This window comes from Anomalospiza imberbis, chromosome 9 (genome assembly GCF_031753505.1).
Source record: "Anomalospiza imberbis isolate Cuckoo-Finch-1a 21T00152 chromosome 9, ASM3175350v1, whole genome shotgun sequence".
In the NCBI taxonomy this organism is placed as follows: Eukaryota; Metazoa; Chordata; class Aves; order Passeriformes; family Viduidae; genus Anomalospiza; species Anomalospiza imberbis.
The window spans coordinates 9,041,816-9,057,232 of NC_089689.1; the positions used below are offsets into that span (position 1 = coordinate 9,041,816).

General features: G+C 41.9%; 1 protein-coding gene across 2 annotated transcripts in view; it reads left to right on the forward strand.

Annotated features, from left to right (window-relative positions):
* CRB1 (crumbs cell polarity complex component 1) overlaps positions 1–15,417 on the forward strand; it is a 94,561-nt gene that overhangs the window by 32,736 nt on the left and 46,408 nt on the right. The window contains exons 3-5 of one of the 2 annotated variants that reach the window (XM_068199582.1): positions 189–384; positions 3,794–3,933; positions 5,269–5,451. In XM_068199582.1, the coding sequence (XP_068055683.1) occupies positions 189–384; positions 3,794–3,933; positions 5,269–5,451 (519 nt within the window). The remainder of the gene's footprint in view (positions 1–188; positions 385–3,793; positions 3,934–5,268; positions 5,452–15,417) is intronic. The other variant, XM_068199583.1, reaches the window with a different exon arrangement.

A 15,417-nucleotide genomic window follows, 5' to 3' on the forward strand; every position in this document is an offset into this window, starting at 1 on the left:
TTTTGTAAATTCTGCCAAGCCTTGAAAAAACTAGTTGTGCAAAGCACATTGAGGAGGAAATGCCTTTAAAAACCAGGCAACTGCATAAAGAAAAAAAATATTATGTGACTTTTGTACTTCAGGCAGTTCTTGCTGAGATTTCCAAAGCTGTCTCCTAAGCCTGGGGTTTATTTTCTCTGCTTTTGAAGGTACTAACTGTGAGGTGGAAATCGATGAGTGCTTGTCCCAGCCATGCCTGAATGGGGGGACCTGCCACGATTCCCTGGGGAGCTTCTCCTGCTTGTGCGCGCGGGGCTTCCTCGGGGACCTCTGCGGCACCGACATCGACGAGTGCTCCAGCCAGCCCTGCCTGCACGGGGGACACTGCGCGGACGGGGCCAACGGGTAGGTGTGCCAGCCCTGGGCAGGGCTCAGCCAGCTGCTCCTGGGATGCCTCTGCAGATGGGAACGCTACGGGAGCCTGCCTGGCCTGCTAGCTCATCTCCTTCCACATTCCAGATTTCACTCCTTGGTCCTGCACTAATTTCAGTTTCAATTTGAAAACGATTAAAGAATGCCAGTCTGGTGTCAGAGCCAATAGGACAACAAATCATTTATAGCAAAGACTGACCGAGAAGTGTATTTTTCGTATTTGTACGTTAAATATTTACAACACACTGTTTTCCTAGCTGTTAGTACTGTCATTTAGATATCAATTCTGTTTCTAATGCTTACCAAACTTTAGTTTCCAAGAAATATGTGAGACTCTATAAAACTGAATTTGCTGACAGCATCTGCCCGCACTGACAGACAGAAGGATTAGAAGAGAGGCAGAGAACAACTGTAATAACTGTAACCATAGTAATAGATATCATTAGGAAATGTGTCAGAAACTTTACAGGTATATAGTTCAACAGCTACTTGTTCAAAACAACCTGCAGCCCGTGGGCAAAAAAGTAACAATAATAATTAAAAAAAAGAGAATACAAGGCAATGGAAAAGTGAGATTCTCCACCTACTGTTACTGGCCCAACACAGAGGTCTAAGTAGAGCTCTGGCATTCACCCACCAATACTGCATTTTCTGGCTCAGTACGAGCTTCCCAAACTGAACACCCATATTGTATATAAGCTCAGTCTGAAAGTTCCCCAGTGTATTCATGCAGGTGCTCCTCCTGCCAGTAGAGGATTTGTCCTTTATTGTGTATTTTCCAGTTTTTATAAAGCAGTTTGGAAGACTTTGGTGCCCGAAAAATCAGTCCAGAAGTCATGTCAGCAAAAGGTGTGCTTGCCTTGAGTGAGGGAGTAAGAGATCATATTCTGGGGATGAGTTTTCGTGCAGTGTGGTGGCATGGCACCAGCCTTGTGGAGCTTCTTTTCAGCAGTGCTAAATGGCTCTGAGCAGGACAAAGCAATTTATTATTTCCCAGTGTAGCTAAAGCACGACAGCAGTGAGAGGGGGTCACCTTGGACCTGACTCATTCAGACCTGTGCAGTAACCTGGAAGCCTTTTGAGGATACATGTGTGAGGTGAGCAACTGGGATGCTTATTCAGGCCAGACTTAATCCTGCTCATTTTTCTCCTGGCTTTTAAATCTGAGGTACATGCAAGACCAATTTTAATTGGCTTGTAATACTGCAGGGTATCTGGAGAACAATTGGAGCTCTTTCTGTATTTGTTATGTGATGGAAAGGAATGGACAACAAAGTAATTCAAAACAGAAGGGTGTCCAGCAAATTCCTGTCTTTTGTGTATTTTTGGGGATAAATGAAGAATTGTGGTATCTAAGCAGGAGTTTTCCTTTTCTGACTAATCTACAGTACAGCTGAGGCTTTGGTGTCTACCACCAGCTCTCACAGAAATGTGTACAAGGCAGATTTAGCACAAAAACCTGTAAATACAAACATCAAAACAAATTCTCTCACAAATTTCAGACTGACCTTCCAGTGATGTTTCATGACTGCAACGAAGTACAAGCTGATCTCTTAAAAAAAACATTTTCACAGAAGTAAACATTCTTATTTAAACTCAACAGTTTACAGACTTAGCTGGACTAGAAAACCTAGTGTGCCTAGGCATAGAGGATATCCTGCATGATCCATTTCTTTTTTCCATAGGAAATATTCCCAGGAGCTCTAATGTCCATAGGAGATTCCATAGGAAAGAATGCCTTACATGTATTGCTTTCTGCAGATTGTGAGTACATCAAACAAGAAGTCAAAAAAATATGCTAGATAGAGTATCTAAATTATCACTCTTACTATAAAAAGCCATCTGCCTGCTCAGCTGTAGCCTGCTCACAAGCAGGGCACCATCCAGAATCCCTGAAGGTCGACAGCAATGTCAAATGCTAAAAGATACCCAAGAAAAAGGCATGCAGGTGGGGCTGCACATTAAGCAGTGAGTTCTGGATATTCCTCCCTGCTCCACGATTCTGAACCAAAGGGAAAAGCAGCTGTGACACAGGCAGAAAAATAAGCTTCCACCAAAGCTAAACAGCACTAAACTGAAGGTGCATGGGAGAAATGTGTGAAAAACTTAGCAGAAGGAGGAGACTTCAGGTTTGAGAACATACCTCAGAATGAAAATTACTTTTCTGATTCACATCTTCCTCATTACATTTTATATCTGAAATTCAAATGCCACCTGGTCTGAGTCATCTCTGGTTTTGATTTAGGAATAATCCATACACCAGTAATAAACTGGCTGGCCAGAAGTTTCTGCTTATGCACACACTTAAACAGTGTAGTAAAAAGTTTACACTTTTTGGTCTGTTAGACTGCAGGAGCCAGTTGTTCTCTGATGTTGCTTTATGTTCAACAATTTCACTTTCTCTTCATATATTTACTCCAAGTCTGAGACTTGGATATTAAGTACAGAAACTATCAAATAAGTATATTTATATCTTGCTCAGCAAGATGCCCTACGAATGCAATTGTACAATAATGGTGTTATCACTTTAATGTAAAAGAAAATAGAAGAATAAATTTTTGTTTCCTGTATTTTTTTAGGTCAAGATCATACAAGCCTGCACAGTTAACTTGTATCTTGAAAAAGCCTGTACTTTCATATGACATGTACATGTTAACTTTATACTTGATGACCAAATAACAGGTGTGCTGCTTTTTATAGCACTCAGCTCTCCAGGAAAAAAAAGCAAACAAAACTTCCCAGACATTAGTGGTATCTGCACATTGCTAATTTCTGTATGTACACTGGTTTGTTTACTTATGTTGTAGTTGCACTGCTATCAAAAGGGAGATGTATTACTGTTGTTTTTGGGACTAAGCAAGCAATTGACATTTTTGTTCTAACCTAACAATAAAAGGCTGGTTTGCAGGGAAAAAAAATCATTTAGTTGAGGAAAAATAAAATTCCTTATTTTTCTGCCAATGCAATTTCTACCAGTCCAAGAGGAAGGGATACTGCCTCCTCCCTTTTCATTTTGTGAATAATGTTAATTCAACAAAACAACAATTTTTTAAAAAAGCATTGGAAATGCCACAAACTATTTTTTTCTCACAAAAATTAAAAAAGAAGAAGAAAAAAGAAGGATCAATCATTCTTAGGGTTGTGTCAAAACCAACCCACAAGCAGTTTTTTTTCCCCAGACAAAACCACATACTTCAGGGAAAAGCTCATTGTTGGTTCCCAATTTCTGCGGTTTCTCCTAAAGCACCAGATGGTGGTCTCAAGCTGGACGCGACCCTGTAAGCTGCGAGCCAAGGCTACACAAGAAGTCTGTGCATGTTTGGGAACAAAGCCCAAATCTCTTGACTTCCAGACTGAGTGAACATTGCATTCTGTGTTGCAGGTACAGCTGCAACTGCACCGGGACTGGGTTTATGGGCTCGCACTGCGAGACCCTCATTCCCTTGTGTTGGTCACAACCATGCTACAACAATGCCACTTGTGAGGACCATGCTGACAATTACACCTGCCACTGTTGGCCAGGTAAGCTCCAAGTTCTCCTATACATGTTCCTTGGGTAGTAGAAGAGACTCTTTTTTCCCCCGATATAATAAAAAGTTGAAGCTCCATACCCTCAGAAGTCCTCTATGGCCTTGTGTTTACATGGGCTTCACTCATCATAAGGCAGAGCCCTTTGGGTAAGTTGCTTGCTTTTCTAGCTAAGAATTGTTTCTCCTGAACAACAGAAGTGGGCAAAACAAAAGGCACTGGCATTATGGTGCCAAGACAGGAGATAAGTCAAAGCAGGGAGCCATCTCCCAGTGACTTAATCCTTCAAACTGTGTGACACATGCATCGCTGCTGCAGCTGGCACTGTTTTTAGTCTTCATTAACACAACCTTTAAACCAGTCTAAAAACTTGTGTCTGGCAATGGGCAGTGAAAGCCAGAGGCTGTGTTCTCTACCAACTGTTTGCAAACAGGCCCCTTATCACGGTGGGGACACAGACCCTGTGCTCTTGAGAGACCACACAACTCTGTCAGCACACAAATACAAGAAGCCTCTCTATGGAGTTTATGTCTGAGGAAGTTTATGAGCTTACTGAGGATGCAGGAGCACAGACTGCACTGTCAGCCCTAAATGCCTCACTGCTGTCGCACTACGCAAGCCTTGGTGCAACAGATAATGAAAAATTAGGCAGAACCCTTCACATTTTCCAGAATTCAGGGATCATTGTAGCACTTAAGCCTCCAGATAAAACACTTGAAAACCACCAAATGATTTATACTCTCTGCCCTCCTCTGCCTTCCCACAGCCTGAGAGTGTATTACACCACAATGCAGTGCATTGTTACCCACACAAATCTCCACGTTACTGCCTAAATAAGACCCAAACAAATCCTTTATGGGATAGCTCAGCTCACTGATGTGGAGTAACCACAACGTCCTGGTGCCAAGCTCTGGCATGGAGCTGCAGCGTCAAGGAGCTGAGGAACACTGGAGCCGTGTGCAGCTAGTATTCACAGGGTATATTTTGGGGTCTGGAAGAGAAGAACAGCACACAGAATGACAGAATTGTAGAGCAGTTTGGGTTGCAAGGGACCTTAAAGACCATCTAGCCTTCCTGCTCTTAAAAGGCACCTACAAGAAATATGGAGAGGGAATGTGGAGACACGACAAGGGGAAATGGCTCCAAACTGAGAGTAGGTTTAAACTAGATATTAGGAAAAAATTCTTTACTGTGAGGGTGGTGAGGCGCTGGCATAGGCTGCCCAGAGAAGCTGCGGCTGCCCCATGCCCGGCAGCGTTGAAGGCCAGGCTGGAGGGAGGGGATGGAGCCCCGTCTCACAGGCCTGACCTTGTGGCCGTGTCTCCGCAGGCTACGCGGGCTCCCGCTGCGAGGAGGACATCGGCGAGTGCCGCAGCAGCCCCTGCCTCGCCGGCGGCGACTGCGTGGAGCGCTCCTGGGCCGGCCTCTACGGGCTCGTCCCGGGGCTGCCGCCGGCCTTCCGCTACGACCGGGCCGAGGGCTACATCTGCCGCTGCCCGCCGGGCTTCGCCGGTAAGGGCCGGGGCCGGGGCCGGGGCCGGGGCCGGGGAGGGGCCGGGGCCGGGGATCCCGCCGGGCAGGGCCGAGCCCGGCCCCGCGGAGCGGCACCGCTCCACCGCCCGCGGCAAAGCAGCCGACACTGTGTGCACAGCCCTGCCCTTACAGTGCAAAAAGAGTCGAATGTACAGCTAGCCATAATCCTGAAAGAGATGCGGCCATCCTGCCTTTATTCCACCACAGCCAGCACGATTTAGCACAGCCGCAAGCCGGTCAGGTTCGGACTGCGTGCTTCGGGGGCCACAGTACTGTTCTAACTCCACCCGCTTGTTCCTTCTGACGGAAAAAAAATAATTAATAGCTATATTAATTTATCCAGCCTTCAGTTTCTCATTCCATTCATCTCCCGAGAAACTTGTGAATTTCACGTCACGTGAAATGTGTGAGTGCTGTCTCCAACATAACAAGTACAAAAGCTTATGGAGACCACAGCTTTTGCTCTGAATCCCCTACTAATTTTTCTTCATAGTGGCATGGAGACTTGTTTTTGCTCCAGCCCTTCCCGTTAACTGTCCTTCCCTATCCTGTCACTAAGTGTTGCTGTTGTTCTTTTGTTCTGCCTAAGAGAGCACAGTCTGAGGCTTCTACCCAGGCTTTCAGCATCTCCCAGGCTGTCCCAAGCACCCTTACCTCTTCACATGCCACTGCTTTCTCTTCACCTCCTGTCGCGGATGTCCAGACCTCCAGTTTCTTTCCTCTCTGTCTTGTCCTAATGTGGAAACTTCTAAGCTCTGTGAGACAAACAGCAAGGCGCGTTTTGTTAATTAACCATCCTTTGTCCTCTCATTTCCTTATTAGTTGCTTTCACCTGGCTTGTTTGCCTGATTTGGGTCATGATGATTCTATGGGTTTTGTTCATATGGAGGACTTACTCCCCTGGTCTGAAACTCTTAACTGGTCTGAAAAAAAAGTGTGTCAGAATGTATGTAAATATATCAATCTTGAATCAAATTTTCAGTCTATAATCTCACCATTCACAATGCAGGACTCTGCAAAGCATGAGGGAGAGAAAAGTATTTGAGACCCTGAAATTTCTACTGACTCTGTATGCAAATTAAATTACATTTTTAAAAACCATAAGTAAGTTTAGTTACATACATACCTGTTGGATGCTATCTATATAACTTTAATTAGAAAATACCCCCAAAATAGTTATTCTTACTAAACAGTTTGCCCACACTTTGGCAGGAAGGTTTACCTCCGATCTGGACAAGCAGTTTCTCCAGTTATAGCCAAAAGATAAATAAGCCCATAGTTTTAAATGAGAATTAAAGATTTAAGATTAGAGTTGATAGCAGTAGTGTGATTCAAGGTAGCAGGTGAGTCCTTGATCAGGACCATTTACTATATGGTGCTTATATAATGGAGATGAACTAATAGCCACCAGGAAAAAAGGTCAGATCCTTTCATCTGGAGATCAGCATATTTCACTGACACCCCAAATCCTACATTTCTGCAGCTGTAACTCAGGAGTTTTTCCAGCCTTAACACCTGAATAGTTGTACATGCTGATGTGCCTTCATATTGCAAGAGGACAGAGATTTTATTTAATAAACCACGTTCATTTTAATTTGCCTCTATCCTCAGTAAAGCACTCATAATAATGTTATAATCATACTTCACTGAAGCAGGTTATATGCAAAAATAATAATCCACACACCCTGCATTGCAAGGGCCTGATCCAAAAAAGCCATTGAAATGGAAAGATTTAATCAAACTGAGGATTGTTGTCAATATGTAACAAGCATCTTTGAACTTACTGGATAAGATTGCAAACAAATTAGTGTAACTGAACTGAAAAACTGAGAATATCCACTTTTTGGAGTACAGATTTAAGTCTAAGGACAGGAGATAATGGAACTTAAACACATGTCTGTATCAGGATAAAACATTTCCCTCACAAATTGGGAGAAAGGAATAAATATCTTGTTGCAAATAGTGATTTTTCAGGTGACTTGAAAAGTAGTCAGTAGTCCTACTGAAAGTCTTAAAATAATCAAATCTGTAACCAAAATTATTTAGACAATTTGATTCTTAAAAATAAATCCATAAATCCCAGCCTGGAGACTTTATCCCAGCTAGAAACTCTTTGAGGACTTTAGATATTCCTTATCCAGATCTAAGAAAATTTCTGCACAGGTTCTACAAAGGGTTAAACTTCTCCCATTCCCTTTTAAATCAGTGTTTGTGGATACTCAGATTTCAAGAGGTCTTGGTACTTCTGCAGTAGCAAGCCCTAGCTTTTTTTATATTACCTTGGCATGCTGGCCCCTTAGCACAACAGTACTTTTAATAAATTGGGCTTTTATTTAAAGGTCTTGTGATTTGTTGCTGCGAGGTAAAGGCAATAGTTACCCCAGAACCCTGTCCTTTCATACTGTGGATATATTGTATTGCTCTAGCACTGCACCTTTGTTAAAAAGGCTGTTATTTGAAAGGTTAAACTTTTCACTCCGCTCATGAAAACCTGTGAGAAAGGAGAAAGGCAGAGCTATGGATTTGGTAGAGACTCATTTCACCAGCTTGTAATAAACTTAACACCATGTCAAAATTAGAGATCTCCTGAACTTGCAAGGTCTACCAAGTGACACATTCCAGAGTGGAGCGGAGCCCAAGGAGCAGGGAGTGTGCCAGGCAGGCAGGTCCTGCTCCCTGTGCCTAAAAATCCATGCTGCCCACGGTCCCCAGGCAGGGGGACAGTGCTGGGAGCAGGGATGAAGTCCATGCCTTTTCCTTCAGCGCGGTGAGGATGACAGCAGCACAGCCCACTCCCCTGGCTGCAGGCAGGGTGCCTGCTGCCACACACGAGTGCTGGCTGCTGAGGGCCTGGCCACTGCTGCTGTCTTGTTATCTGCTGTGTGCCAGCTGTGCCACCAGCACTACTGCTTGCTTTGCCATCAGCAATTCCTAAATGGTTTTTGGCCTTTTCGTTTGTCTTGTTTTCTGTTTTTCCCTTTTAAATTTCCTTGGCCCTTTTCCCAGCCTGTTGGACTAGTGCAAGAGAAATGATATGATCAGACTGGTGTCGTATGCATATTGAATTCCTGCCATATGCATAGGGGGAAAGAAACTGTCTCCTAGAGCCAGAAGATGAGGCAGATAAATGGCCAGTATGGGAGAGCGCTGAACACTCAGCTAAGTAAAGAAAACCTCAAGCCAGACACTGCACTGGGAATGTCATGGGACCAGTACTTAGAAACTGAATTATTTGGGCTCTCATTCTGCTCTTAAGCCAGGCTGACAGAACCACAGAGCACACAGAGCTTCCATCGCCCTGCATGTCTGTAGGTGCTGCTGTGGGCAGAGCACCCACCAGACAGCAGGGCAGACTGAGCCAGCCATCCTCCTCTCCCCTGGCCTCTGACAGTGTGGGACAGACATAAATATTATTTATGGGTAGTGGGTAGGACCGTAGGCACCTTACCACTCACTTGGGATGCTTAGAATACGTACATATATTTTTATAACTATAAAAATAATTATGCATCTTCTTTATTTTTTAAACCTTAACCATCAGCACAATGATCACACAGCTGCCATCCTCAGTTATATAAAGCAATATGACTTACAAAAATTAAATCAAGCAAATGAATAATAAAGATCTCATCTTCAAAATTCAAATTTTATATTTTCATTTATTTCCTTATCTGTCCCTCAGCTGTTCACACCATGGTAGTCAATCATTCCTCCATTAGACCAGGTTAATTCACTTTATGTCATGGCCTGTCATCACAGTTTAAAAGGTTATTTTCTCTTGATTCTGAGACTTTAGAATAAGACAAAGTTGATCAAGGAAAGAATGAGGAAAAAAAAAAGAGAAAATACAGAGAGAAAAAGCAATTTTCAAGTTAAGAACCTTTCTCCTCTTTTCAGTGGGACTAAAACTTCTCCCACAGGCAAGAGAGGCACTCAAAATTAACAGGTCCAGATGTACTGTTGGCTAATTATTATTCCTATACAAGCAAAGTTTCTAGAAAGAAAATGTTGATACCATGAAATACCCATCAAAATTAGCTGGTTTAAGGAAAAATTCCAAGTACATTTGTGTGTACGACACAGATGAATTGCTGAAAAACTAGAATTAGGGCTTGAGATCTCTCTCTCGACTTCTTAACACTCTGGAACCACAGAGAGGCTGTAATTGGCATGCAAACACATTTCTTCACTGCCCAAACTGTATTCACAGTCAGTATAGGATCCCTTTTTCACTGTTGGACTCCTGTGAAATGTTTCCTTACAAAACCAGCTTGGTGGTGTCAGTCAGATGAGCAGCACAACATGAAAAACGTGGCTGTTCTCTGAGCGTGGCTGTTACTGCTTTCCTGATCCCTACAGCGCTGCCCCATCTCTATCTCAGCCTCTGTGATCTCCACGTGTCCCTGTGTTCAAAAGCACAGGGGGAAGGAGGAGGAGAAGCTCCTGTCCGTGCTCCCAGCCAGTCTCCAGCACTCCATGGGCAGCATAGGCATGGGCTGGACCAACACAGGGTGCCCTCAGGGCCTGGCAGGCACATACTGCCTGTAAAAACCCTGCACCAAACAGACAATTAGCACTTTAAAGTGCTTTTCCAACTCTGCTAAAGTCTCTGATCTTGAAAGAGCATTTGGACAAGCTTTTAATGATTCTACCTACTAATACTATTTAACATTGCTTCAGTTAGTAGCATCCTGGTAAGGAGATGTTCACATTGTCATCGATGATTGTCTCCTCCTCTATTTCTGCCACAGAGTTTTTCCTTCACTCCTTTCTTCCTAATTTTTGGAAATGATCAGAATATTCTCTTAAAAAGACAAAGTGTGTCCTTTATCACTGGTCTGTGGTCTATTCCAGGGGGCAGCAAATGCTTTCAGGCCCCTAGAACGAGGCATGATCCTTGGCTTCTTGCTTGTCTCTTCATTCACAATCAAACTGCTTTCTTTGCAGTAAGCGCTAATGACCAAGCACACTGTTAGTAATCATAGTGTGATTACTCTTTCTGGATAGTTCTCCAGAAGGAAAGCCAAGGTTGAGCTCACAATTCACACACTTTGTAAGGTAATGGCCATGCAAGGGCAGCAGTACCTCAGAACATTGTGGGCAGCACTGAAATTGGGTTGTAGCTGGAAGAATTTATGAATCTGCCATTCCTTTATCAGTTACCATTACAGAGCTAGTGGGACATTTCAATTTCATTTCTACTGCAGGTAGTGTTCCTCTTGAACAATTTTAAGAAATACCATTTAGTAAAAGAAAGTGTAATTTTTACATTCTTTCACCATATAAATCACCACAGCAACTAAGACTGACTTGTGTTTTTCATGACAGCTCTTTCCTTAACAGCCCATATCTTGAGACACTTTATGAAAGCTTAATAGCTTTTTTTTTTTTTGCAAAAATTAATCTTCTTATGACTTAACTTGTCCCCTGCATGGCAGCACACTGTGAGAGCGATTGCTTGAAGGCATTGACTCTACTTGTAATGGTTACCTAGTGTTTACCAGTGGTTAAAGAATCCTGACTTAGTGGAAGACGCTTCAGAAAAGAGTAGCAGATATCCCTAAGTGTTATTAATAACACCTGAAAACATTTCTGTTATTATAATATTCTGCTGCTTGGGTTTCACTCACTAGAATCTGAATGTTTGTGTATTAGCCACACTTCCGAAAAAGAGAATAAGGTCCAATAGGATCATAGTGAATGACATTACTTGGATGTATAGTGGAATCTCATAGCTCATGAAGGATGTGTTTGTACGTCATTATCAGATCCACTTACCACAATTAATGTGCTCCAAGTAGAGACTGAAATAATTTCAAACCCTAGAAACAAAATATGCACATATCATGGGCACTTACTATGCAGAGGACTCCTTGTATTGAAATAAAATTTGTCTTTGTTGAAAATTTCAGCTTATCCCTGTTATTCCTGTTATACAAGGAAATTTTTTGACAGAAAGTGTTTTTACTAGTAATGCCACTCTGTGTTAAAATTTAGCAAAAGCTGAATCTTGATCATAAGGAAATGAGCTCTCAAGCTTTTCATGACAGCTCTTTACAGAATTAGTTCCCAAACCTGGTTTGTAGCACTGGGAGCGATATTTAGAGCCCTGATATACCTATGTATATTTTTTAATGAGAAGTATGTATTACAATCTCTCTCTTTGTTGCAAGTTGCAGCTAGGAATGCAAATGGAGATGTCAGCCATCACTTCTGCATTATTCATCACCAAAGGAGTGCACAAAGGTCAGATGCTTTGGGTTTTGTTTTTTTTTTTTTTTTAGTTAGAAATATATGATATTCAAACATTAGGAAGCATCTACCATTATTATTTTCAGAACATGTATAGAGTTTTATGCTTTAAAATTTGACAGCTGACCCATCATTACTACGATCTATTTTCTCTAGTTGCACTGATATGTTAAGTTGTATAATGTAGTCCAGTGTGATTGACAGAGCCTGGAAGCAGTGGATATTTTGAATCTGGCACATCTCTCTGTGTTAAACAGTGTTGCACATAAACACTTTTTAGCATGAAAAGCTTTTTCCTTGAAGGGAAGGAGGAGGTGATGAATGGCTTTTGATCCGTAAGCTCCCAGATCTTGGAGCTTATGGACACACAGACAGATAATGTCCTCAGATTTGATGAATTCGTATGTCCAGTACCTGGAAGAAAATGCTTAAAGAAAAAAAAACAAATAAGGCAGTTGGATATTGTTTGGCATCAGGAATAAGGCTTTTAAAGCACCTGGCTTTTTCCTGACATTCATTCTTGGTGGGTCATTCCATCATATGATTGACTACTTGTTAAATCAAGTCTATCCAGTAAGAATTTTCCTCCTGGGGCCTTCTTCAAGCACTGCCTACTTACCTTTTTGATTTCTTTCTTAAATCTCTGGATAAACCTTTCCTAGCCTTTTTAATTGGCATAACTCATGTATTTATAGCCTCTCTACAACCCAATTTTGCCACCTCTTGGCTGAGCTCAGTTCTGTCTTTCTCTATTGAAGAATCTCTCTGGCCCTTTCATTTCTTTCTTGTTTTTTCCCCAGCCCAGAAGCGTTACACATCTGATGGCACAGGCTACCACTAATGAGAGTTGAGTTTGAAGTGTGGTCTAAGTGATAACCATGCACAAACCCGTGTGAAATCAAAGGTCCTGCACACACCTAACTGACAGCAGAACTTTGCTCATCTCCTTCGGAAATGGATTGTCTATCTCAGGAGTTACTTTACAGCATGTGCTTTTTAGCACTGCTTTGTGTAAGACTGCATTGTTCTGGTTCGGTTACAGGCAAATTGCGAAGTTAAGCAGATGCACAACTTCTGCCCAAACAGAAAGGAGCTTTCACTGCTCTGGAGAAAGTGCTTGGCAAGTAGACAGTAAAGAGAAGACCTGTGCTATGGAACTAATATATTTTACTTTCTCAATACTTTTTAATTTATGGCATATTTAAGGTCAAATGACAAGTGATAAACAAAATGACCTGATTTAATAGTTCAGTATTTTGTCTAACAGATAATTTCAAAACAAGCCTTAATAATGTCACCATTGTGAACCCCATTAAAATCCATTTTATTGGAAATACACTAAATTATACAGCCAAACATTTAAGAGGCTTTACTTCTCTTTCCCTGCATAACAGAGGAACTCATGAGTGGCATGGGAGAAGTTGGTAGAGTTCAGTCAGGAAAAAGTACATGGGCTGGTAGTTCTGAACCATGTGCGTATAGAATAAATGTGTGTTCTCATACATGTGCTGACACACAAAAAAATACACACATGTGTAAACACATACATAGCAGCTAATTCAGAGTACTTTATTCCTCTGCTTATAGAAGCCTTACTAGTTAAAAAGGTCCGCGACTTGCATTTTTTGCTATTTTGAAGGGCACAGTTTTCTGGCTGGATTGTTTTGAGGTGAGAATCAAGGATTTGTCTTCATTCCTTTCTGCAAAATTTGCAGCATGCTGGCTAATAAGGAGAGTTGCTGTTGGTCTTCATTACTAAATAATTATTTTATATGCCTGGCCTCTGGCAGTGGGAAATGTATGATCCTTGCATGCCAAACCTGCATATGTTTGTTATGTTGACAATACTGACCTACACTGAGATAAAAAAATTAAAGTATACAGGCTGCTTTTAAACTGCTATAATATAAATATAAATATAAATATAAATATAAATATAAATATAAATATAAATGGTATCATGCCATTCATCACTTTGTTTAGAAACTAAAGCTTTTACATGGCTTAGCATAACCTTGTATTACCTTGCTAAAAAAGTATCAGCTGCTGGGAAAACATGCAATTTGTTTGGATTGGAATCATCATTTTGGTACCAGCAGAGCTCTGAGAACCAGGTCTCTGTACCCCTTCTGTACCTGTGAGCCAGCAGAGGGAGCGAGAAATGTTGTCCATGTCCAGTGTCTGAGAGACATTCCTGAGTTCTGGCTAGAGCTGCCGAGCCAGCGCTGTCCTTGCAGCCTGATCTGGGAGGTGCTGCTTCCCAAAGACTTTGTGATGAGCCCTGCTTGCTAGTCCAAATTCTTAGTGGCAGTTTTCAGCTTTTGCACCACGCAGTTTGGGTGGCAGGATCTTCTGTGTGAAGCTCAGGAATACTGGTCTGCAGCCGGACATGCAGAGTCCCCTCAGGGCTGGAAAAGCTATGGAGAAAACAAGCACCGTGGTTTTGAGTAAAAAAGAGTAATTGGATGATCCAAACAGGGCTATTCCTAGTTAGATTTTCTTAGCACATTGTAGGCTTGGCTTTCATACAAGAAAAAGAAATTAAGAATTTTAGTAATTATGCCACTGGTCCTGCTCACAGACTGATGGGCTGAAGGGAGGCACCATAAAGAATTTTGCACCTCTTCTTGACAACAAAAAAGTGTTTGACCCAGGAATTGTGCAAAATGTTCATGTTTTCCTCTTTGTACTTAAAATACCAGCAAAGGACTATTTCAGACCCTTACATAAGGTTCCCATAATGCCAGTGGCAGGAATGACATCAGTTTTTAAAGCATAAAAGGCACCTCATCTAGGCTCAGAAATGTCAGTAGTAATTACAAACTTTGTTTTCAAGTATAATCAATTCTTTATTTATGGTGTGAAATGTTTTTTACCCTTTTGAACTTTCACCATTCTAAGCCAAGCAATATTGTTGGCATGTTCCTTTAAAAATAATTGCTTCTGCACTGAGAAATTGAATGTCAAGTTCCAAGTTGATGTAAATTAAATGGGTTGCGTTAATAGTCTGGCCCGTGGTAGGAGTGAGTGTTTTGATTCTGGGTTTGACTTCAGCACATGACCTCTGGATCACACAGGTCAGCACAGATGGGAAGTATTGAAGAGGTATCTCAGGTTGACATGGGGAAGAAAGTGTCTAGAGCTGATGTATCACAAACTGTCTAATCCATTAAACAGAAGCAATGGCAGGCTCCTCAGAGAATAAAGCTTAGTTGTCATAGGTCATTACACTCTTCAAAAAAAGACTTGGAAGGAAAATCACGATGATGGAAATCCTCAGGGCTGTCATGTACACATAATCTTCTAAACCTTCCTGGATTAACACTGCCAAGCCTGTGTAGAGGGGAATGGAGTAATGAACCCAGATATTCTTAACTTCTGCAGTACAATTATATGCCATTATTCCCACCTGTGGCTGTTAAAAAAATATTTTACAAGATGAGGCATTTTGAAATTGAAAGCAGGACATCTATACAGCTGAGAGTCACACTTATGTGACCATGTCTTGAGAAGAATTCCATGCATGAGAGCAACCACATTCACAAGGTCAGGCAATACACAGCTCTTCAAAGGGAAGGAACAGGTGAATTGGGGTGAAGTTTATATATTATATTTTAATTGAAGGCTATCTCCTGCCTTTAAAACCAGCTTTCCTTTCAACTTCTGAGCAACCCCAGCTCTCTCAGTCTCTCC